The sequence below is a fragment of the Suncus etruscus genome, chromosome 14 (assembly GCF_024139225.1).
Source record: "Suncus etruscus isolate mSunEtr1 chromosome 14, mSunEtr1.pri.cur, whole genome shotgun sequence".
Taxonomy (NCBI): domain Eukaryota; kingdom Metazoa; phylum Chordata; class Mammalia; order Eulipotyphla; family Soricidae; genus Suncus; species Suncus etruscus.
The window spans coordinates 23,746,677-23,772,332 of record NC_064861.1 but is presented as its reverse complement, the minus strand read 5'-3'; the positions used below and the strand labels follow the sequence as shown (position 1 = coordinate 23,772,332).

Below are 25,656 nucleotides of genomic sequence, written 5' to 3'. Positions count from 1 at the left end.
TGTGAACATTAGCATTCTTCCAGGTAATGAGATCTATTTCTTAACGCCCCAGAAACACTGATTCTTTACTAATTTGGAATTCTTCCCTCTCCTGTCTTCCTGCACCCTGCTTCATTTTCTTCATACCGCCTTTTGAAATCAATGAATGGCAATTTAGTATATCACTAGCAAGTGTCTGAATAAGAGAGGCTTGGTTTCCGGTTGTGCCTTCTGTTGCAAGAAAACAAATGTGTAGTGCATAAATTTAATTGGCTACATTAATGTGGAAGCCTCCCCCTTCCCCCCCAAAAAAGAGAATAATCTGTTACTGAGTAATCTGCATAAAGCGGAGTTTTGAATATAGGTGTTGGTTGCTCTAATACAATCAGACCAAGGCAGAAGCTATTCATTTTGGATGTTGGTTGTTGGATATTGGTTGTTGGTAACGCGGGTTTGAACAAAGTGACTGGTCTCAAATGGCTACTCCCTCTCTGGACTTCAGGTTGCTAGGGCTCCTCATACAGTCGCTGTTCCCCCACCCTCCGCCTAAAAGGCAGAAAAGGGGCGGGGGGGGGGGGCGGGGAATACGTGTATGTTAGTCTGCCTCTCCACAGAGGTAAAATCAACAGTAGAAAGAAATGTTATTGAGCAGAGGAAAAAAAGATGGGTTTGGGGCTTGTGTTTTGGTGTGTGTGTTTTGTATGTGTGTGTGTGTGTGTGTGTGTGTGTGTGTGTGTGTGTGTGTGTGTGTGTTCTCCAATGTTGCCTTAACCCTGCTGCTATTGGGATATTCTCAGCTCAGCCTATTGGCTGAGCCCAGGAGCCACTGTCTGCCAATCGGGTGGTGGACGGCAGACAAATCTACCCCGCCACTAGCAAAAAGAAGAAAAAAAAAAAAAAAAAAAAAAAAACAACGGCGCTTAACCCTTGCAGTGCCAACCCTGCCGCGCCAGAGCTGTCATGGGGAAAGGGAGATAGGTGTCTCCAGCTGCTGTGGTGTTTGGGCGGGTCGGCTTCTTCTGCTTCTCAGGATCAGGCAGAGAGCTGGCAGCTAGCAGAAATGCTCTGCAAGGTGAGGAGCTGGGTTGAAATCGACCGGGGGGCTACCCTTTTGTTCCTTTTTTGCCACCTGGGTTACGTTTGTGGGCAGATCCGATACCCAGTCCCAGAGGAGTCACAAGAAGGGACTTTTGTAGGGAATGTCGCCCAAGATTTCCTGTTGGATACAGAGAGCCTGTCAGCTCGCAGGTTGCAGGTTGCTGGAGAGGTGAACCAAAGACACTTCCGTGTGGATTTGGACAGCGGAGCTCTGCTCATCAAGAATCCAATAGATCGAGAGGCACTATGTGGGCTCAGTGCCAGCTGCATCGTGCCCCTGGAGTTTGTGACTGAGGGGCCTTTGGAAATGTATAGAGCGGAGGTAGAAATTGTAGATGTGAACGATCACGCCCCCCGATTTCCTCGGCAGCAGTTAGACTTGGAGATTGGAGAGGCAGCTCCTCCAGGGCAGCGTTTCCCCTTGGAAAAAGCTCAGGATGCAGATGTGGGGAGCAACTCCATCAGCAGCTATAGACTGAGCTCCAACGAACACTTTGCACTGGATGTCAAGAAGCGCAGCGATGGCAGCCTGGTTCCTGAACTGCTTCTGGAGAAGCCTTTAGATCGGGAGAAGCAATCAGACTACCGCCTGGTGCTGACTGCTGTGGATGGAGGGAACCCCCCAAGATCTGGCACCGCGGAGCTCCGGGTCTCAGTGCTGGACGTGAACGACAATGCCCCAGCCTTCCAGCAGTCCAGCTACAGGATCAGTGTGTTGGAGAGCGCACCCGCCGGCATGCTGCTCATCCAGCTCAATGCTTCTGACCCAGACTTGGGTCCCAGTGGTAACGTCACCTTTTCCTTCAGTGGCCACACCCCTGAGCGTGTGAGAAATCTCTTTAGCCTACACCCCACTACTGGAAAGCTTACCCTCCAAGGACCTCTAGACTTTGAGAGTGAGAGTTACTATGAATTTGATGTTCGAGCTCGTGATGGGGGTTCTCCAGCCATGGAGCAACATTGCAGCCTTCGGGTCGATCTCCTGGACGTGAATGACAATGCCCCACACATTACAGTGACCTCGGAGCTTGGAACTCTTCCTGAGAGTGCAGAACCTGGCACTGTGGTGGCACTCATCAGTGTGCAGGACCCTGACTCAGGGTCAAATGGAGACGTGAGCCTCCGTATTCCTGACCACCTGCCATTTGCCCTCAAGTCTGCCTTCAGGAACCAGTTCTCCTTGGTGACTGCTGGGCCCTTGGACAGAGAGGCCACGTCCAGTTATGACATCATGGTGACGGCTTCTGATGCTGGGAACCCTCCTCTGAGTACACATAGGACTATTTTCCTCAATATTTCAGATGTGAATGATAACCCACCCTCTTTCTTCCAGAGGTCACATGAGGTATTCGTTCCCGAAAACAATCGTCCAGGAGATCTGCTCTGCTCCCTTGCAGCCTCTGATCCAGACTCTGGCTTAAATGCACTTATCTCCTATTCTCTTCTAGAGCCCAGAAATCGAGATGTGTCAGCTTCTTCCTTCATCTCTCTGAACCCTCAGACAGGAGCTGTTCATGCCACTCGATCCTTTGACTATGAGCAAACACAGACTCTGCAGTTTGAAGTCCAGGCCCGTGATCGGGGCAACCCTCCTCTTAGTAGTACTGTGACAGTTCGTCTGTTTGTGCTGGACCTCAATGATAATGCCCCCGCTGTGCTTCGTCCTAGGGCAAGGCCTGGTTCCTTATGTCCCCAAGCTCTGCCTCCATCGGTGGGTGCTGGCCACCTAGTCACAAAGGTGACTGCTGTGGATTTGGATTCAGGCTACAATGCTTGGGTTTCATATCAGCTCCTGGAGGCCCCAGATCCCAGTCTGTTTGCGGTTTCCCGCTATGCTGGGGAGGTACGGACAGCTGTTCCCATCCCAGCTGATCTTCCACCACAGAAGTTGGTCATAGTGGTAAAGGACAGTGGTAGTCCACCACTTTCTACCTCCGTTACTCTTCTAGTGTCCTTGGAGGAAGACACTCATCCAGTTGTCCCCGATCTTCGAGAATCCTCAGCTCCAAGAGAAGGAGAATCTCGCTTGACGCTGTATTTGGCAGTGTCACTGGTGGCAATTTGTTTTGTCTCCTTTGGATCTTTTGTGGCTTTACTCTCTAAGTGTCTTCGTGGGGCTGCCTGTGGAGTAACCTGCTTTCCTGCTGGCACCTGTGCCTGTCTCACCCGATCACGAAGGAGGGAAGGGCTTCCTCCTTCAAATGGAATCCTCCGAATCCAGCTTGGGTCAGATGATCCAATCAAGTTTGTTGATGTGGGTGGCCACTCTCATGGCTGTACACCCTTGGCTTCTGCACCCACTCGGAGTGATAGCTTCATGATGGTGAAGTCACCCAGTGCACCTATGGCAGGGGAGCCTGTGCGCCCAAGTTGCCCACCCTCTGATCTTCTCTATGGGCTAGAGGTGAGACCTTTGCAGGCTCAGCCTACGGTCAAAGGTTATTCTGATTTGGGCATATGGCTACTTGCTTTTCTGTAAGAGCCCATAAGGATATCATCATTGTTGTCAGTGGTAACTGTTGTAGAAGTTGTTGGCTATTTGCTTTTCTGTAAGAGCTCATAATGATATCATCGTTGTGAGTGGTAACTGTGGTAGAAGTTATTCTTTAAAAATGCTTTGCAGGGGAAAAAATGCTTTGCAGATTAAGCAGGGAATTGTTACAGATTAGTACTTGAGGTGACCTATCCCCTCATCTAAGAATAAGAACTATAATAAAGTTCAAGAGTATTTTGGAAGCATGCTGCTTGAATGTGGACATCTAGAAGCCCATAGTACCCTAATGAATGCATTACTCAGTCATCTAACCATGGGTGGTTGCTTTCTCTCTTCTTCTGAAATTAGAGGGCCAGTTGTGAACTACCTTTTTTTTTTTTTTTTTGGTTTTTTGGACCACACCCGTTTGATGCTCAGGGGTTACTCCTGGCTAAGCGCTCAGAAATTGCCCCTGGCTTGGGGGGACCATATGGGACGCCGGGGGATCGAACCACGGTCCTTCCTTGGCTAGCCTTACCTCTAGCACCACCTCGCCTTTAATGCTACTTTTCCCCAGTGGAATCATAGAACTTTATTCCACAGTATCAAGTACTCTTTAATCTACTGGTGAAGGGAACTCTCTACTCAGAACATAACAGAGAGCACAATAAGTAGAGAACCGAGAGAGTATGACAGACATTTCAGTCCAGATCTTTAAGACTCTCAATCAAACCTTGGGATTTGATTGATAGTTGGGATTTGATCCAGCTATAATAATAATAATAATAATAATAATAATAATAATAATAATAAAAGAAGCAAGGGAATATTATACTTTTTGGAGGGATCAAAATGTGAAATTATTTAATGTTAGAAAACATTTTGAGGGGCTGGAGCATGGAGTATTTATTATTTACTACAGGCTAGGTGCTTCATTTACATGTAGTAGCTCTAAATTCCTTCCCCAGTAGCCCAAATGGTTCCCAGTGCCCACAAGGAAGTAAACTTTCAGCACTACCTGATGTGATGAAAAGAAGAAAGGTAGGAAGGAAATAAATGGTTTTAAAGTTAAGAAGTTCATTTATAGATAGCCTTCTGGCTTTACGAGTCTTTGGGTAGAGTTCTCCTGAAAACCATAATATCCAGAGGCACTACCTAGCTTCTAGTCACCCTCTTGGTGACTTGAACGAGTGTCAGAAATCCTCACCCTATCACAAGCTATAATGCTCATTACACAGCTCAACTCTAGGATCTCAGAAGAGCTGAATCCTGTAGCTATCATCTGAAATTCAAACTCCCCAAAGCACTGATGGAGAGTCGGAGCAAGACTCTGAAGCATCCTAGCAAATCTTTTCTCTCACATTAGCACCATTTGGCATGATGGGGAAGAAAGGGAGGAAAACTTGGGGTTTCCCTCCCTCAGGGGGACAAAATTTTGTTCAAGCAAAGTAGTACAAGTTTCTGAAGTTGAGCGGGAAGTTGCTGGGACAGAATACTGAGTTTTGCATCACTTTGTCCTCCCTATTGAGCGCCATCTGAGCTGTCAAACTTTGCTGCCAAGGGGGCTGAATCAATTTGCACCCTGAAATATTTGGGGAGGTAGGAGGCTCCTACGACACATATTTACAGAGACTGTTCCTAAGGTTTACACGACTAAAGAGGCTTTATAATTGACTGAGAGCAAACAGACTTTTTGGCCAATCAGACTCAATGCCAAGGTGGGGGATCTGCTCTTCCTGCCCGCCTCTCCTCCCCCAGTTCCCTAGCTCCACTCAGATTCTATTCCCCTCCTCCTCTACACCCCCGCCATTCGGTGACTAAGAACTGCTGCAGGCAGACAAATCTCAGAGCAGTTTTTAAGAGACTGGAAGGAGACATTAGAGATTTCAGCTCCTACAACCCAAGCTCTGGGTCTGCCTTGGATACAGGACAGCACAGAATCAGTGCCCAAGAAGGGACTTCTGGGGCATGGGGCTCAAGACACCCACACAACTCTCTGTGAAATGGCAAGTGCTCTGCATGTTGTCCTTGTGCTGTTGGGGATGGGTTTCTGGGCAGCTTCACTACTCAGTGGTGGAAGAGTCTGAGCCGGGGACTCTGGTGGGGAATGTTGCTGAGGATCTAGGCTTAAAGATGACAGATCTGTTGAGCCGCCGACTGAGGTTGGGCTCTGAGAATGAGCCCTATTTTTCTCTGAGCTTGATGAGTGGTGCTCTGGCAGTGAATCAAAAGATTGACCGAGAGAGCTTGTGTGGAGCCAGCACCAGCTGCGTGCTGCCAGTGCAGGTGGTCACTGAACACCCCCTGGAACTCATACGTGTAGAGATCGAGATCCTGGATCTCAATGACAACGCTCCTAGTTTTGCCACCCCCGAACGAGAGATACGCATCTCAGAATCAGCAGCAGTTGGAGCAAGGTTTCCACTGGATAGTGCCCAAGATCCAGATGTGGGCACCAATACTGTGAGCTTCTACACTTTAAGCCCTGGTAACCATTTCTCTCTATATGTGAAAACCCTAAAAGATGGAAAGCTGTTCCCTGAACTGGTGTTAGAGCAGCAGCTGGACCGTGAAGTGCAGGCAAGACATCAGTTGATACTTACTGCTGTGGATGGGGGTACCCCAGCCCGCTCAGGCACCACTATTATCTCTGTCATCGTATTGGATATCAATGATAATGCCCCCATCTTCCAGTCCTCAGTTCTGCGTGTGGGACTCCCAGAGAATGCACCCATAGGTACATTGCTGCTCAGCCTCAATGCTACTGATGCAGATGAGGGCACCAATGGCCAACTAGTCTATTCTTTTGGAGATCATACATCTGAGGCAGTGCGCAATCTCTTTGGCTTGGACTCTCTTAGTGGCGCCATCCGTGTGTTGGGTCTCATAGACTTTGAGGAATCAAGTTTCTATGAAATTCATGCAAGAGCCCGTGACCAAGGACAGCCAGCCATGGAAGGCCACTGTGTGATTCAAGTGGATGTGGGGGATGTCAATGACAATGCCCCAGAGGTACTACTGACCTCCCTGGTGAACCCCGTCCTGGAGAACACATCAGTGGGCACGGTAGTGGGACTGTTCAATGTGCGTGACCGAGACTCGGGAAGAAATGGTGAAGTAAGTCTCAATATCTCTCCAGATCTGCCGTTTCAGATCAAACCTTCTGAGAATCACTACTCACTCCTAACCAGCCAGCCCTTGGATCGGGAGGTCAGATCTCACTATACCATTGAGCTTCTGGCCAGTGATAGGGGCTCACCTCCACTGCAAACTCATCTCACCATCAAGCTCAACATTTCAGATGTAAACGACAATGCACCCAACTTCAGCCAGCAGCTTTACACGGCTTATATTCCAGAAAACCGACCTCCAGGCTCCCTTCTCTGCACTGTGGCTGCTTCAGATCCAGATATCGGGGATAATGCCCACCTCATCTATTCCATTGTAGGAAATCAGATTCAGGGAGCCCCAGCCTCCTCCTACGTGTATGTCAACCCTGAGGATGGGCGTGTCTTTGCTCAGCGAACCTTCGACTACGAACTGCTGCAAATGCTGCAGATCATGGTGGGGGTTCGAGACTCTGGCTCGCCCCCACTACATGCCAACGCATCTCTACAAGTATTTGTCCTGGACCAGAATGATAATGCCCCCTCAGTGCTGCATCCGAGACCAGGCCAGGAATTCTCAGTCCCACAGCGTCTCCGTCGCTCAACTCCTCCTGGCTCTTTGGTCACCAAAGTGACAGCTGTGGATGCTGATGCAGGCCACAATGCATGGCTCTCCTATTCACTATTGCCCCAGTCCACAGCTCAGGGGCTGTTCCTGGTGTCTGCACATACTGGGGAGGTACGAACAGCACGAGCCTTACTGGAGGAGGATGCTGACACCCAGCAGGTGGTAGTTTTGGTGAAGGATAACGGTGACCCATCCCTCTCTTCCACAGCCACCGTGCTGCTGGTTCTGGAGGATGAAGACCTGGAGGAGATGCCCAAATCCAGCGATTTCCTTGCACAGCCACCAGAGCGCTCAGACCTTACACTTTACCTCATTGTGGCTCTGGCAACTGTCAGTCTCTTATCCTTAGTCACCTTCACCTTTTTGTCAGCTAAGTGCCTTGCAGGACAGGACAGTGGGGACGGGGGTGGGGGCCCATGCTGCGGGCACCAGGAGTCACCCTCTCGGGAATTCTATAAACAGTCAGGTCCCAACTTGCAAGTGAGCTCGGATGGCACGCTCAAGTACATGGAGGTGACGCTGAGGCCCACAAACTCACAGAGCCATTGCTACAGGACGTGCTTTTCACAAGCCTCGGATGGCAGTGACTTCACTTTTCTCAGGCCACTCAGCGTCCAGCAGCCTGCTACGGTGGCACTGGAGCCTGATGCCTTCAGGTCCCGTTCTAACACCTTGCGGGAGCCAAGCCAGGTGAGGGGTGGGATGCGCTCTGAGGGCAAACTAGGCTCCACTGCACTCCAACTCCTCCGATCAGGTGATCAGGTGAATTCTGCCACCTCTGATGGCTTTATGTGGGAGTAGGGGACCCCCAGCCATTAGGACTGTCATCACGAGAGGTGTGGCCTAGACCTGGGCGCAAAGGAGATGGAGACTGAGGTCCAATATGGGGAGTAGACCCGCCCCTCACCCCAATGAGCAAAACTCTATAGAGTTCCATGGGGGCTAAGGAGGAGGTCCCACATGGGCTTCTGGGACCCTCTGGTGTCTCCCTGCTTCTGCCTCGCTGTTCCTCAACCCTCCTGCTGCCCCCTTTGGAGCACAGCCTTGCACTCACGCCCCCATGAATCCTACCTTTCATTGCCCACTGCAGACTCCACATACAATGCTTGATGCTCGGTGGCACCCTCCGTCTCCCTCAGTCCCAGCCTCAACCCTCAGAAGTTACTCACAGCTCAGCAGATGGTGGCAATCAGCCCAGGTGGAGGCCTGGGAGGCGTGGGAGGGCCTCTGGAGTAGCACCCCAACTCTTTAGGCTAAATAGGGCAGAAGTGGGGCTGAGCGCAGGAGCAGTGCTGGGCACTCTAGTTTCGGGGCATGGGTCAGGGGAATTCTATGACTCGAGCTGTGGGCCCGGGACACCAGTGGAGGCAGTGGTGGCGTGGCCCTGGGCTCCAAGGATAGCAGAGCCCAGCCTAGGGCCGCAGGTCTCTGGGTTTCAGTGGCATCCGTGGCCTGCCTTTACCTCACTTGAGAAGAGAGATTCTGGAATACCAATCCAGTCCACATTCTGAAATGGATTTTCATTGTGACCTCAATGTACCCAGTGATCTGAGATCAGGGCTTTGAGGGCTGGAAAAAAGTATCTCAGTCTGGTTGATGGAAAATCACAATGCCATGGTGCCTCAGCTACAAGAAAGTTTTTACTTATTGATATAAAATGACAAGTTGTCAGAACCCTGGAAGCGTTTATCCAAACTGTACACAATCCCCACTTGGCCCAATTAGGTCATTTGGCAGCCCCCTGTTCAGAGAGCTCACTGAGAGAGCCTTGCTCCCCACTCTTTGGAGATCTGCATCTCATGTGTTGCCTCAGCACATTTGTGTATAGATAGCATCACAGTAGTGAAGTGATTTGTTCACAGGGTACATGAGAAAGAGGTAACCCAGTTAGGTCTAACCACAGAGCTTGCGCTTTTTAATCACTCTTGAACCTGGTAAAGCTGGAGCTTTGGAGATGATTTGCATTTTCTCTGATGGGGCAAAGATAGGGTTCTTTTAGGGCCTTACATATGGAGAAAAGTCACTGAACCCCTCATTCCTGAGCAATCCTAACAACTTGGACCCGCCATGCTTTTGTAGGTCGTGAGTTTTGTGCAGCCTCTCGAATATGACAAAGTTCTGGCATCAGCATGCATCTGTAGGTGTCTAAGAAAGTTGTGGTCCAGGGCTGGACATCCCAGAGACCTTTCCATAAAAGCCTGTGGTGACACCTGTGGCTCCAGCGATGCTAAGTTTCTGAACTCTACTCACATCACTACTGCCAGTGAGCCTTAGAAAAAGTCATTTGGCAACCCTGGATCTTTTTTCTCCCCCGTGTAATCACACACACTCACACATCTCTCTCTCTGCTCCTGGGATTGTGAGAATTAATTACCAGCACAGCCTGGAACCCGGATGGAGAAGGCTTCAGGAATGTTCCAAGAGAGAGTGTGTCCGGACCTCAGGAAATAGTCCCCTACCCTGCTGGTCTGAGTTCTGCACCTTTATGGGGCTGGGGTGACAGCTACAGATTGACCCCTTGCCCCCACCAACACTCAGTTGGCTCTGCTTGGAGACTGTTGGTTGGAGCTTGATCTCTGCTGGACTTCATCCCAGCAGTTTTGTCCACCCCAAACAGAGTAGCCTTGTTCTCTCCTCCTTAGTCACAGCCATTGTCTGGCACAGAGTTCTAGGGGTGAGAGGTCCTGGGCTTGGATGCCCTGCAAAGGCCCAGTCTGGCATGACTCCTAACTTAATAATGTATTTAACTGTGGGAAGGGATCCTTGAAAGCCAAATGTTCCTCTGAATGTGTTGCAGCAGAAATTGGCATGGAAAGGGTTACCAGGAGCGCAGCCATCTTGCTGCAGAGGAAGCTTTGTTCCCAGCTGAGAAGCTGAATAAATTCTTTCCAAAGCTGATGGAATTCTCATCTAAAAACATCCTCTGCAGTTTTTTTTTTGGGGGGGTGGGGGTCTTCTCTGCACCCTTCTTCCCAGTTTCCCCAGAAACAGCTTTAGCTCTTGAATCTTAGCACTAGGAAGGAGTGGGGGAGGGCCGTTTGTGGAGCAAAAAAATTTGGCTTTGCTCACTGTGGTCAGAGAGTGTTTTTATCTCTTTGTTTACTGGACCTCAGACCTCCAAGACTCAAAGTCTATTTTGTCTTTTGGGTTACCCCCACCCCTCATCATTTTACCCCATTTTTCGTCTCTATGTCCCTTACCCTCCTATCCTCCCTGCCTGTCCCCAGGGGCTCAAGTGCCATTCTGATATCTCCCCTTTGTTTTTCTCCTCAGCAAGCCCCGCCCAACACTGACTGGCGTTTCTCGCAAGGGCAGAGACCAGGCACCAGCAGGTAGGTGACACTTCTCTCGCCCACCTTCTCTGCAGCATTTTCTCAGTGATGACGTGGGAGGAGTTGGGGGGAGGGCGTGAATGTGCTACCAATGACTTTCCCCTCGAATTTCAGGGATGATGCTGTAGATTGGGCTCTGATACACAGACCCCATACAAAAGAGGTGCTTCCTCTGGTTGTTTTTGAATAGCCAATTCAACACATCCCCTCTCTGCCTAGCTCCTGGGGACTCTATGGGACTAAAGGGTGCTCATAAAAGATGCCTCTGAGTGGAGAGGAAGCTTTTGTTTGTTTGTGGTGTTTTTTTTTTCATTGAGGTACTGTGATTTACACTCAACTGTTGTTGATGATGGTTGTTTTATGTTTCATCATCTCAGCACCACACTCACCGTCATCTGGGCAAAGAGGTCTGGAATCTCTTTCTCCCTTGCTCTGGCTTGGGCTGGTCTGGGATGGGAGGCGAGAACTATCAGCAGGGAGGAGCAGAGGCTAAGGGACGGGGGTGGGGGAGTGGGAGGACTGGGGTGACTTTGCTGGAGGTGGGACCAAGCAAAGAGCAGGCATGCTTTCTGGGGAGCTGAGGGCAGCTTTCCCAACCTTGCCCCTCCTCAGACTACTTGCTGGTCCCCCTTTGTCATGCCCTGGCTATCTGGTTCTCTAATCTCTGTTCTGGCCAGGGCCCTATCACAGCCTGCAATCTCTGCCTCACTCTCTGCCTCTTTTATTCAGAATCTCAGTTTCAATCTTTGCTGCTGCATCTCCATCACCAGGGTTTGTATCTGCCAGCATTGACCTGTGCCTCAAGCGTCTGCCAGGGTGTAGGTGCTCAATAAATGTGGAATCAATGAATAAATGTGATTTTTCCTCTCAGTCTGTTGCTCCTTTCTTTCTGTCTCTGTCCTTGACCTCATTTCTGACCTGTATTCCTTTCCCATTTCTTTATTTCTGTCTCTCCCTGATTCTAACTTCCTCGTGTTTTCAGCCACATTATCTCTTTCCTATCTCTGTTCCTGTCCTTTTTCCTTTCAGGTATCACTCTAAGTCTGTTCTGCCTCCCTCAGTCTTTCTCAGTTACTTTTTTTTTTACTCTAATATTTTAAATTAACATTTTTATTGTGTCCCTGTCTACATCTCTCATTTCTTTGTACTTGGGGGCAAGCCAGCAACACAGATGTGGCGCTATTCGTACAAGTGCCCCCCCCCACCTCATACATAGTCTTTGATCTTACTCCCCTTCCCCCACCAGCCCTTCCAGGCTGCCCCAGCTGTTCGTTTCAATCCATTTTGAAATCCTGCTAAAACAGGAACCCCCAGGGGAGGGGCCAAGGGCATCTTTATTTGACCTTCCAGAGAAAGATGAGAGGAAATTAGTGGGCTTGAGGCCAGACCTTCCTGATAGAAGCCTGAAAGACTAGAGGAATCCACAGGCAAAAGGAAGAGCAGAGCTTGGGCCACCTTCACCTGGCCCCTTGGTTGGTCAGTGGTTGACACATTATCCCCAGGTACTACAGATGCTAAGTTCAAAGCCACAGAAAATATTTCAGAAATATTCAGAAAATAGGGACCAGAGAGATAGCATGGAGGTAGGGCGTTTGCCTTTCATGCAGAAGGACGGTAGTTCGAATCCCGGCCTGAGCCTGCCAGGAGTGATTTCTGAGCATAGATGTGACCCCCCCCCCCCAAAAAAATCAATCAATCAATCAATAAATAAAAGAAATATTCAGAAAATATTTACTGAGCATCTACTTATTTGATCTAGGTTGAATGTCAAGTGCCAGATACTGGCCTATAAGAGTGAACAACAAACAGTAACAATCCTTGAGCTCCTGAGAGGGGAGGCAGAATATTGATAGCAAACACACTCAAATCATGTCTAGTTACAAACCATAACAAGTTCTGAGAAGTTGAGGATAATGTGAGTGTACCTGGGAGGTGGGGTGAGACAGGGAAGGCTTCTAGGAGGAAGAGCCAAGGTACTGAGAAGCACTGGCTGCCTTCCCCATCCCCACACTCTCCATTCCAGACTCTGAGGCAGGATCCACTGCTGAACTCGGAAGCCGCACCAAGCGTGAGGGGCCTCAGTTCAGCATCTGCATCTGCTTCATTATTCCTTCAGCAAATAGTAGTAACACCTTTATTCTTTTAAACAGTGGCACCTACAGTAGGCTGGTAATGTTCTCAGTGTAAGCCTTCCTGATGGTGCTGGGGACCGTCACACCTGGCGGTGCTCAGGTGTTACTCCTGGCTCTGCTCTCAGAAATTGTTCCTGGCAGGCTCAGGGGACCGTATGGGATGCTGGGAATCAAACCAGGGTCTATCCTGAGTCAGCCGCCTGCTGACAGTAGGCAAACACCCTACTGCTGTGCTATTGCTCCAGCACCCTCCTTTGTCTATTTCTTACACTTACAGTTAGGGACTGAAAAGGCAGAACAAGGAATCAGGTCCCAGCTGCCATATGGTCTTCCAAGCACAGCCCGATGCAGTCCTGGAGGTGCCCAAACACCAGCAGGGTGGCCCATGGAATCCCATGCAAAGCATCATTATTTCTTGGACCCTTGCATTCAACTAACAGCATGTTAGCTGATAATTGCCTCATATGCCCTCAAATCCACTAAAAACCCAGTCCCACAAATTATAAAATAATAGTCCTTATTCCTTCACTCAAAGAGTTTATAGTGCTCTGAAGGAGACAGATATTAACCAAGTAACTGCAAAAATATAAATATAATATTTCAGCTTTCTAAGTGCTGTTAGAGGAGTGCCTGGTGGTCAGACATTGAAGAGAGATTTGATCTGGTCAGGGAGCGAAGGGACATTCAGGAGGAATTGAGGTTGCACTGAGTACTGAGGCTGAAGAGGAGTTAACTTCTGAAAGAAAAAGTACTCCAGGCTGAGGGAAGAGGTGAGACCTCGCTGATTAGCCTAATGACAGAGGTTTTTTTGTGTTTTTTTTTTCTCTGCTGTCATTGGGTGTGTTTACTGCAGTGAAAGAATAAAGAGAGGTGGTTTGTTTTTTTGTTTGTTTTTTTCACTCTGGCTCCAGCCCTCTACAGTTTCTCTGCTCCACTTTCTCTGGCACCCCAGATTCAGAGCAGGCCAAATGTTAAGTTCTCAGTAAACTTGGTTCAAGCTCAGGGCAGTTCTATATTCTATTTTTTAGAAGTTGGTGTAGAAAGTCTCTGCCTGCCAGGTCCTCCTCCTGTCATTGTCCCATCTTAAACATCCTTTTGGCTTCTGATTTCAACCATTGTAGTGTCAGGCTCTGGACCTAGACCAGCCAATTTCCTCCTTTCAACTGTTTTCCCCCTGCTTCCTACAGTTCTCCCTGGATGGCCCCACATGGCTCTTGCCCAGTTTTTGTCCCCTCTGTCCCTCTGGTAGGCACCATTTCTGTGCTCCCTCCTTTGGGTCTTCATTCAGCAAACAGAAACATTTCCACATGTTTATGAATTACTAGATAGATGCTTATTATAAAATCACGAGTCTTAGAGAAAAAGAGTTTTGAAAGGTAGCACCATATTTTCACAACCCAGGGAAACAACCATTAACATTTTTTTCAATATGAGAATTTTTCAGATCTACACAAAAGATAATGACAATAAACCTCTGTAATCCCTCTAACAGTGCTCCTCTCCACTCTTCCCTTCACTTCATTTATTTTGAAATAAGTCTCAAACTGCATTACTATTTCATCTGGGTTCTCATTATCTTTATAGATTATATTTAAACATGTAAACATTGAAGGATTTTAATAAATAACTATTGGCTGACTCTCAAATATCTTAAATTCTTTCAGTTCCCCCTACAAATTTTCTTGCTAATTATTCATTAGTGATTAACATATGTTACTCTCTTTGTGCAGTCTAATGACTTTCATGGACTATTTTTTAACTTATTATTATTATTTGAGGGTGGTTTGGGCCACACCTATCAGTGCCTATTACCTGCACATTGCTCCATAGACCATGGGGTGTCAGGGATGAAAGCCAAGTTTCTTGGATCTACAGCATGAGTTCAGCCCTTTGAACTCATGCTCCCCTATTGCTCTTCTTTTCTTTTTGTTGTTCTTTTTTTCTTGTTCTTCTTCCACTTCCTCTTTTTCTTCCTCTTCTTTCTCTTCCTCCTCTTCTTCCTTTTTTCTCTTCCTTTTCTTCTTTCTTTCCTTCTTTCTTTCTCCTCTTCCTTTTTATCCCTCCTCCTCCTCCTCTTCTCATATTTTCTTCTCCTTCCCCTCCTTCTCTTCTTTCTCCTCCACACCAGCTGTACTCGGGGTTCATTCTGGCTCTGTGCTCAGAGATCACTCCTGAGGCTTGAAGGTCCATATGTGGTGTCAAGGATTGAACCTGGGTAAGACAAATGATCTACCCACTGTATTATTTCATTAGGCTCTGCCTCTTCTTTATTAAAAAAAAAAAAAAAAGATTCAGGGCCAGAGTAATAGTACAGCAGGTAGGATGTTACTGTTTAAAAATTTAAAGACCAGGAACAGGAAAGATAGTATAGGAGTTAAGACCTTGTCTTGTATCCCACTGACCCCAGTTTGAATCATTGGTACCACACATCCAAGTATCACCAGGTGTGGCCTAAAACATCTTCCCAATATTTTTTTTGTTTTGTTTTTGTTTTGTTTTTGTTTTTGTTTTTGGATTTTGGGCCACACCCAGCATTGCTCAGGGGTTACTCCTGGCTGTCTGATCAGAAATAGCTCCTGGCAAGCATGGGGGACCATATGGGACACCGGGATTCGAACCAACCACCTTAGGTCCTGGATCGGCTGCTTGCAAGGCAAACACCGCTGTACCATCTCTCCGGACCCCCCAATATTTTTTAATTAAAAAAGTTTAAGTGTAGTAAGAAGTAACAGTTGGCTGTGAAGTTTTGGTATTTTGTGAAGACGTGTGTGAATAACTTATTAAGTTTGTTTTTTGTGGGGCACACCCAGTCATATTATTACCATCAATTTTTTTTTTGGCTTTAGGGAGCCACACCTGGTGGTGGTCAGGGCTTACTCCTAGCTCTTCACTCAGGTGTCACTCCTGGCAGGGATCAGGGAACCAGATAGAGTGCTAGGATTGAACAGAGGTTGGCCACATGCAAAACAAGTGCTGTACTTGCTATACTGTCTCTCCAGTCCTGTTTATCAGTTTTTGAAGCCTGTTTTCTTTCTTGTTACAATATATCATTAGGATTCCCCCAACTCAGTAAATGTTAACAAGTCATTTTATTTTTATATTAATAACCCCTCATTTAGACATTTGTATGTGTGTATATATTGTTTTGGGGCCACACCTGCCAGTGCCCAGGGACTACTCCTGGCTCTATGCTCAGAAATCACTCCTGGCAGGCTCGGGGATGGAGGAGATTGAACCCAGGCTGTGTGCAAGGCAAATGCCCTACCCACTGTGCTATCACTCTAGCCCTTACATGTATACATATTTAGATGCAGACATGGTTTGGCTCCACAACTGGTGGTGCTCATGGGTCCTCCTGGTGGTTCTTGGGGACCATATGGTGACAGGGATTAAATAAAATCGAACCTCCTGCATGTGAAGCATGGGTTCTAGAACCTTGAGCAATCTCCCTGGTCTTAATATGTTCTAATTGCATTTTTAAATTACACTTGTGGGCCAGAGAGATAGCGCAGTGGTAGGGCATTTGCCTTGCATGTGGCCGACCTGGGAGGGACCTAGTTTGATTGCCAATACGGTCCCCCAGCCTGCCAGTGGTGATTTCTGAGTGCAGAGCCAGGAATAACTCTGAGTGCTGCTGGGTGTGAACCTGAAACCAGTCAATCAATAAAGTTTTAAAAAAATACATTTGCATTTACGTTTTGTTGTTGTTTGTTTGTTTGGGGGCCAAACCTGGTGGTGCTCAAAGGTTAGTCCTGGCTCTGCACTCATAAATCATTCTTGGCAGGCTCTGGGGACCATATAGTATGCTGGGGTCAGCCCACGTGCAAGACAAAAACACCCTACCCACTTTGCTATCTCTTCAGGCCCAACTTGCATTTACATTTTAACACAAATTGAGGCTGTTATCAGGGGTTGATTTCCCAAGTTCTCTGATGCAGGGAGTTTTTACCTTGCTCAGCCTCAAGAATAAATGTTCCCTCACATACATCATCACCAGAATACAAGAACCATATCTCTCCTCTCTTACATCCTAGAGTTTGTCTCAGGCTAGAGTTTGTCAAGTTTTTAGTGAGAGTCCAGACAGGGCTCACATGGATGGAACCCATTTTTCCCTACTGTGCTGCTATTGGGCTCCAGGACTTCCTTGCTGAAGCCCATAACGTTGTCATGTGTAAGATTGTAAAGTTTGGACTCATGTTAGACTTATTTCAGGCGTGTGACTTTGTAAACTTCTCTCTTCGGCTCTAAATTCCGGTTTTATCTGCTAAGAAGTAGAGATAATCATAACACTTGGCTGCTGGTAGTTTGGGGCTAAAATAGATTGTATGTGTGTGCACATTTGTACACACATGCATGTAGTAATTAACACAGAGCCCAAAGATGAAGACCTCAAAATGATTCAAAAAGAAATCTCCCCTCTAGGTCTGGAACACATCTCAGTTAGCACAGCGAATAAAACAGTCCAGGTTCAATCCTCAGCATCCCATATGGTCCCCCAAGCACTGCCAAGAGTAACTCCTGAGTGCAGAGCCAGGAGTAAGTACTGAGTGTGCTGGGTGTAACCCCAAAACAAAACCAAACAAACAAAAATGTCTCTCCTCTTCAGCTCATTCTTCAAAGAACTGGTCGTATGATTGTGCTTGGCTTCTAGCTTACATTTCCCATAGTCCTTCTTACTAAACCAGCCTGTCATAGTTGTAGGCCCGCCTTTCCACTCTCTTAAGATTCCCTCAGCACATGCCCACCTCCAAGGCACCCTCCTAGCCTGTGGTTGGAGACCGATTCAGTCATCAGCTTTCCCTCACCTCCCCTGCTCCTCACTCTGTCCCCAACAAGCCTCTCACTTAGACCAAGTCCACCTGCTGTGGTCGACTCCTTCTCTAGAAGGCCATAGAGAGCTCTGGCTGTAAAGTAAGGACTCGTGGGTTTATAGGGAGACCAAATGGCAGAAACCCCCGTCTCCTTTCTTTCAGAGGAACCCCCAGTTCTACTCCATGATAGTGTGATCTTTAAATACTTAGATCCCATGAGCTTTCCTGTCACCTGAGCTATATCTCTGATACCTCCCTATGAATCTTTTTTCTTTAAAACCAGGTTTCATGCCATGGAAGCCTGAATGACATACACTTGAGGATGCTTGCTTTGATTTCCGGTTAGAGAGTCGGGGCCAATGTCCACAGTCTCCACTTGTTGCTCTTTGTCCCATGCAATAGTCACGATTAGAGCACTTCGAGGGCTGAGAGACAGCACAGTGGTGAAAGCATGAAGCCAAAGCTTGTGCCAACTTGGGTTTAATATCCAGTACCATGCCCACCCAGGTGACCTTCTGGGCCTCTGATCACTGCCAGATTGGCCATGACAATCGCCAGCATTTCAGGGTCTGAGTTGTATCAGCTGCAGGCCGTACAATGAACCATTAGCTCCTTGGTCAAGAATCACTGAAAGTGGTCCCTGCCCCCCAATCACCATTTGGGAGGCCCCACCACACCCTGACCCCCACAGAAAATACTGCAGGGCAGTGGGAATATAGTTCATTATTGTGGAGTATGTCCTCACATGTATGAGGCACTGAGCTTGATCCCCAAAATCTCCACCTCTGAGAAGAGAGGGGAAGAGAGAGAAGAAGAGGGAAAGCACAGAGCAGGCTGACAGGATGACTCCGTGCCCCAGAACTGTTTCCTGTCAGTTTCAGTTTGTTCCAGCAACAGTGACATTCAGTGTGTTCACTTGGTTCAAGTGGCATCCCTGGATCTGGTTATAAAGATAGTTTCAAGTGTTTGTGATTAATTTGTGACTGTGGGTGGCATTTGAGACCGCAGAGATCTTTCGCCCACATGCAGTATTTTCATAGTCAAGGATGATCCTTGCTTGGAACTCCTTTATATGGGTGGGTACAGGGTGGCCATTTGCTCTCCTTTCTATTCTCATTTCACTGGTATTTGCATGAAAATCACCTAGCTTGTTGCTTCAGCCAGGTAAATTGCTTCAGCCTTGTTGCTTCAGCCAGCAAATTCTCTCTTCCCCAGCAAGGCCTAAACTGAGGAATCCATGTCCAACTACACAGGTTCCCCATACCTCCTGTTCTTTGCTTTCATGGCCCTTTTCCCAACTGCCATGATATGACTGTACTGATTTAATACCCACCTATCAGTATGAACTGTGAGCCTGATGAGGGCAGACTTGCCTGTTTCAGTCACAACTCGTTCCCCAGCACAGAGACCAGTATCTATAGTCAGATAATCATTAGAGTTGAGAGGCCTTAGTTGCTGCAGATACAGTCTGGCCGGACAGCACTGGGTCTGGCGGTGGAGCAGGTAGGGACCAGAGCTGTCTGTCACCCAAGGGCCTAGAGTCATCACGGGCAGCCACAGGGGATGTGAGTGCCACAGAAGCACCTGACCCAGCCTGGCTGAGCAAGATCCCAAAGACTCTGCACTCCTGTGGCCAAAGCAAAGGTTAAGAACCAGCTTTTGAAACAAGATCTGCCTGGGATTTGCATCAGGAAAGAGCTTGAGGGGCCAGGCTGGGGCTCAGTGGTTGAGCACCGGTGTTGCATGTGTGAGGCCCTGGGTGTGATCCCTGGCACCACAAAACAAAACAAAATAACATTAAATGAGGCTGAGGATGAGAGCACGAGGGAAGAGAGACTTGCCTCAGAAAAGATTGATGATAGATATTTGTGGGGGGATCAGAGTGATAGTACAGCAGGAAGGGCATTTGCCTTGCATGCAGCTGAACCTGGTTTGATCCCCAGCATCCCATATGATCCCCTGAACACTACCAGGAGTAATTACTGAGTTCAGAGTCAGGAGGAACCCCTGAGCACTTCTGGGTATGCCCCTCAAAAAATAAAAATGTCTGGGGGCAGGGCTTCTTCTGTGCTGTAGGTTCAATCCTGAGTAAGGCATTAAAGCAGCGGCACTTGAGCATTAGAGATCTCTCTCTCTCTCTCTCTTCTCTTTCTCTTCTCTTCTTTCTCTTTCCCTGCACTCTTTCTCTGGGCTCTTGGGGCCCCCACATCTCTCTATCTCTCTGTTCTCTTTGCATTCTTACCCCTGTATCTGGCTTTGATACATCCTTTGATACAACCTCTCCTTTCCACTTGCCTTGTCCTAAGGAGATGGTCCATTCTCACCAGGGTGACTGTCATACCATCCTGTCCATTTCACGAGTGCAGCTGGGTCTGAGACAGCAGAGAGCTGGTGTAGGGGGACTCACACTGGAATTCTAACTCCTACTAAACGATTGTGTCAGCTGGCTGGGAGAAAGTAGGTCTTGGGGGTGGGGTGCGGAATGAATACTAGATGTAGAGGTCCTGAGAAAAGATGGGGGCATGATCTGGGCTGACCTAGGGACCATGTTCACCATCTCCCTTCTTCTCCAGCTCCCAAAATGGTGACGAGACTGGCACTTGGCCCAACAACCAGTTTGACACAGAGATGCTACAGGCCATGATCTTGGCTTCCGCCAGTGGTGAGTTGTTCCTGTGGGTGTGTTGTGTGTGGCCACAAGCTTGCCTGGCTTCTCTGCATCTTCCAACTACCCTGAGAAGCCCGATGACTCTAGGACATGAAGCAGTAGAGGAATGAAGGGTCTGGATGCTGGGAATTGGCGACACATGAATGAGAATGGGTCCCTGGAGATGTGAAGAGGGTCACCCTGGCAGGGATCAGCTCCGACCCTCACACTGTCACCTTGTCATTTTTTGTGCCTTGTGGGTGAGGGTGTGCATGGTGCCAGAGATAGAACTCGGGGCCTCACACATTACTAGTCTCTGCTAATTCCCTCTAAATTCTAGTTTCCGTAGCCTATTAGATGGGAACAGAGACCTCGGGGTGGCTGGGGTCATAGTGAAAAAATTTTGTAAAGCAGGAAATAGCAGGCCTGGCCCACTTAGCCTCAGTCCACAGGGACCTTAGGGTCGCTGGAACTCTTCTCTGCTCAGGCTCTGCCTCTCCCCGGAGGGGTCTGTCTGCTTCCTCACAGGCTGGATGCTGAGGATGGTTGTCACTCCAGAGTCACAGGGTCTGATGGGGAAGCACAGGCTTTGGAGGAAGGCCAGTAGATTCCAAACCAGTCTCCGCCACTCCTCCTCTCTCCCATTTAGCTGTGAGGCTCTCTGGGATGTGGTTTCACTAGCTGTGGAATGGGTGCAGAGCGGATTTCCGGGGGTGGGATGGGAATAGTGAGGGAGAACAGAGGCCTGGGGACTGGCAGAGAGCCCAGGCATGATACATAGCAGCTAAAATGGATTCCTTGTCTTTATTGAGCCATCAGAGTGACTAACAGGCAGAATTAGATGAAAGCCTGTTCATTAGAACTCCCTTCTGAGGAGGCTAAACTGACATCAGAAGCTTGGTCAGGGCCAAGCATATCCAGGGGGCTGGGAGACCCGAGGGTGGAGTACCAGGTAACATCACAACAGTTATCACTCTAATCATGACTGGTTTTTCCCAGACAGACTTAGACTTTATGCGCCTCACATCCTTCCTTTAGTCCCTTGGTCTCCTTGCCAGCCCTGCACGCCTGTCTGGTTGCTTCCATTTGACAGAGGGGAAAGCTGCGAAGTCTCTCCTTCAGAGGGCCCAATTCCTAGCCTTAGTTTCTCTAGCTGCTAAACTCCTCTTACTGCCTTGCATTATTCTCCCAAATTAGGACTGCCAGGTTAAATCTGGATTTATTCATAAGCTAAAGTTCCCCAGTTAGATTTTATTATTAGATAAACCACAACATATATATCATATATATATATATATATATATTTTTTTTTTTTTTTTTGGTTTTGGGGCTACATCCAGAAATGCTCAGGGCTTATTTTTGGCTCTGTGCTCAGGGATCATTCACTCCTGGAGGTGTTTGGGGAGCATATGAGATACTGAAGACTCAATCTTCTTTGACTACCACGCAAGATTGTTATCCACTGTACTATATCTTTGCCACATTTAATATTTTAAGATTAAAATACAAACAAGAGTATTGGGACATTCCATACTACACCTATCTTTTATATTATATATTTATTATATTTATACATATATTTTATATCTATCTTTCTTTATATATATTAGTTTTGTTTTGTTTTGGGGCCACACCGTTGACACTCAGGGGTTACTTCTGGCTATTATGCGCTCAGAAATCGCTCCTGGCTTGGGGGACCATATAGGATGCCGGGGGATTGAACCAAGGTCCATCCTAGGCTAGCACTTGCAAGGCAGAGATGCCTTACCTCTAGCGTCACCACTCTGGCCTCTCTTTGTGTATGTGTGTGTGTGTGTATACATATATATAAATAATTTTTTTAATATGAAGGCTTGTTTCCCTGATGTTCAAATGTAGCTAAGTGTTCTATGTTTTTATTGGCTAAATCTGGTCCTGCTGCAGATGTGTCTGTGAAGTGAAGATGTTTCTGTGGTTGGCGAAAGGGCAGAGGAGAGAAGGGCTGGCCAGCCTTCTGGAATCGAATTGGCCTGGGCTGTGGGGCTATAATTCTAGGGGCCAGATGCTGACTATGACAGAGAAAGGCCTCTGGGGAGATGCCAAGACTGCTCTGGAAGGACATAAACAGACCAGCAGGTATATTTAGCCTTGTGGTCTTGAGGCCTCTGGCCAGGAAGCAGGCTTTTTAGGCTACATTCATATTTTCAAAACAAATTGAATAAGATTTATGGTTTCAACTCCTCCAAAATGACCCTCTTGGGCCTGCTGGCGGCCCACACAGGGCCTGACCCCAGGCTAAGCCTGGCCTTGGGGAATGCCCTCCCCTCGCCTCTCCCCTAGAATGGAGGTGGCAGGTCAGATCCTGCTCTCACTTTCACATCCCATTCCTGGCCTTGGAGCTGCTGAGGTTGCTGGAGTCTGGCCTGTGGGGCAGGGCTGAGGAAGCCAAGCACACTTACTTGAGGCTCTTAAACAAATAGTCCGTAGGTGTGCTTGCTTTCCAAGAGGCTGCGGTTTGCACTTCAGCAAGCTCTGGCCTTGCCTGACCCTGAGGATGCTCCAGGCCAGCGTAGCCACCTCAGTCCTGGGTCAGGTGTGGGGTGTGTGGACTGAAGCTAACTACCCAGCTAGTTTCCCTGGGCTAGTTGGCACTGGAGGGGTGTCCAAGGCTGCTGCTTTTCAGAACCTGGTTGTTTTTCTTGGCTGAAGGGATTTCCCTGGTTGGGTCCAGTTGGGGGTCAGAGACCAGTGAGCCCACACTGCCTCTGCACCCTGCTGTGTAGGGGAGGGAGGCCTGAGCAGTATCTGGTGGCCTCCTCATGGGCCCACCTGGGCCAGTCCACTGCCCTTCTGGAGGTTCGGACCCCTTGTTGTTGAGGGTACCACAGCTGTGGGTGCCTCAGGCTTCACCTTATACAGCCTGACTCTTCTGGCTTTCTAGTTCTGCCTCCCTGCTCCCCAATTTGGACCAAGGCCACCTTTCTTTTGTGTGCACATGTGTTCATACATATGAATTGTGTGCAGGTGTGCGCTGTGTCCATGTGTGTATACACATGTGTGCATATATGTACATGTATGTGTATGTATGTGTGTGCGTGAGTGTGTGTGTGTGTGTGTGTGTAGGACTTGCTGGTGTCTTTGAGGTCTCCTCTACAGCCCTAAATCACTCTGGGGTCCTAACTCTTTGCAGCCAGATCTGGCCCCTGCCCCAGCACATCTATTCCCAGACTAGGGGTCAGGGGATTGTCCAGCACGTGGCTCCCTCCTGGAGTTAATAAGGGGAGGGGAGAAGGGGGCTGGAGGAAGGGAGCCGCCTAGGAGGCAAGCTTGGACTGTTCCTTCCTGCCCAAGACTGTTCTCCGCCCCCTGAAGGCCCCAGGATCCGGAGATTTGGAGCTTGAAATGGAAGCCTGAAACCTGAGGAGGCGGGAAGATGCAGGCTCATCCCTCCTTCCCTCCTTACTCCCCCCCCCCCCTTGTGTCCTTCTTTGAAAATATTTCCTGTCTGCTTCCCCAGTGCCTGGTCGGTGTTCCGGCATTACTCAACCTCTCCGCCTTAGTCATCTGGGCTGGCCAGGGGAGAAGACAGTGGGCAGGGCTGGGCAGTCCTGGATAGAGAGTGGGCAGGACTGGGCAGTCCCCATCTGAGGCCTCCAGCAGGGACTGAGTCCGGGTCCCACCCTCCCTTCCTTGCATAGCCCCAGGCCAGGGAGGAGGTGGATACACTCACCGGTGACAGCACAAGGTTACAGCCCTGCTGACATTTGTGATACACCTACTTAGGTTTTGGACTTTGAAGCCTCTAGCCCAGCCGACCCTCCTACAGCCTGACAGGCACTTCTCTGTCGCTTAGTTGTACCAGGCACTAATCTGGATTCATTATATAAGCGATCTCCCTTTACCTTCACAAAACCAGAAGAGGTGGATACATCACTGTTCCCATTTTGCAGAAGGGAAAACTGAGGGGACATTCGGGATAGGGAGGGAATTCCCAACACTAGGCAAACCCGGGACTTTGGTTATTAGCTGAGTGACTGTTGGAGACCCAGAGTTCAGTCCCTGCCCTTTCTTTGTCTTTGCAGAAGCTGCTGATGGAAGCTCTACCCTGGGAGGCGGCGCTGGCACCATGGGCCTGAGCGCCCGCTATGGGCCCCAGTTCACCCTGCAGCACGTGCCTGACTACCGCCAGAACGTCTACATCCCAGGCAGCAATGCCACTCTGACCAGTGCTGCTGGCAAGCGGGATGCCAAAGCCCCAGCAGGCGGCAACGGCAACAAGAAAAAGTCGGGAAAGAAGGAAAAGAAGTAACATGGAGGCCAGGCCCAGGCCTGGGCAGCTCTGTCCCCAGCCAGCCCAGCCTCTCCCTGCCCACACCCAGGCCTTGGGATTTCCAGGGCTGGCCCCAGGATATTGGTTGGGGCCACAGCTATTCTTCTCTTGGGAAACAAACAAGTGCCCAGTCAACACCCCCCTCTCTGCCCCCAGGGGATTGAATATGCAAAGGGAGTTCTGCTGGGAACCCCCATCCAATCCACCCCGTGCGCATGGGGGTAGTAGGGTTAGTGTAGACACCAGGAACCATTTATCACACTTCCTTTAGTTAGAACTGAACGCCTCTGTTTTCTAAATTCAGTCAGGACCATCCACCACTCTCCCCACCTGCTCTCCCACCCAACCTCCAGCAGCTCCTCTTTCTCCCCCAATAAGGTAGTTGGGGTGTTGAGTAGTTGGGTAGTTGAGGTACCAGGTGACCTAAAATAGGCTCAGCGTTCTGAGGAGTTGAAAGGACACCATAATCGTGGCTTCCCCTTCTATGTTCATACTCCCCACAAAGCATGGGTTAATGCCAGTCCCTTGAACTCCTTCCCCAGCCTGAGACCAAGCTCAGGATTTGGGAGACATGGCCACCAGATCTGTGGTACTGAAGCTTGCTGGATTTTTAGGGAGGGCATTTTGCTACTATTCATTCCCCTTCCTGAAGCCCTGGGGACCAGTCTTTTGTTTTCCTTTTGTCACTGTTTGATGTTCCCACTGCATGCTGTGACTTCCCACTCCCCATACAAGAGACTCCATTGCATGTTCCAAGCCAGTAAGTATGCGGTGGTAAGGTAGAGAAGGGAAGGGTGTGGATGTGGATGGAGGAGGGGGGGGGGGTTGGACAGAATTTGACCCATCAGTTAGACAGGGTCTTGCAGGACAGGAAGCTCTATATGCCCCAGGGTCCTGGCCAGATCCCCAAATTCCAGCCATCAACTAAGTACCAGGCTAGACCCTCAGTCATCTGTGCTTGGGCAGAACTACCAGCACCGGTGAATTCCAACTGACATTACAGTCCAAAGTAGCCCTGTGCAGGCTGGGGACCAGGGTTCCCCCCCCCCCCGCCCAGAGGTCAAAGGGTCCTCTGTGGGTACTGGGTACTCCAGAGGTGCTGCTATTGAAGGATCAGTGTGGCCCTGCATGTAGTGAGGG

At 48.8% G+C, this 25,656-nt stretch overlaps 1 protein-coding gene across 16 annotated transcripts in view; it reads left to right on the top strand.

Moving 5' to 3' along the window:
* LOC126027838 (protocadherin gamma-C5) overlaps nucleotides 1-24,905 on the top strand; it is a 200,918-nt gene extending 176,013 nt beyond the window's left edge. For 13 of the 16 annotated variants that reach the window (XM_049786861.1, XM_049786863.1, XM_049786865.1 and 10 more), the window contains 3 exons: nucleotides 10,559-10,617; nucleotides 20,134-20,222; nucleotides 24,269-24,905. In XM_049786861.1, coding sequence (XP_049642818.1) covers nucleotides 10,559-10,617; nucleotides 20,134-20,222; nucleotides 24,269-24,495 — 375 coding nt within the window. In that variant the 3' untranslated portion in view covers nucleotides 24,496-24,905. Of the gene's footprint in view, nucleotides 1-994; nucleotides 1,052-5,314; nucleotides 7,976-10,558; nucleotides 10,618-20,133; nucleotides 20,223-24,268 lie in introns of those variants that run through there. The other 3 variants (XM_049786873.1, XM_049786858.1, XM_049786874.1) reach the window with 3 other exon arrangements.
* The last annotated feature ends 751 nt before the right edge of the window (nucleotides 24,906-25,656 follow it).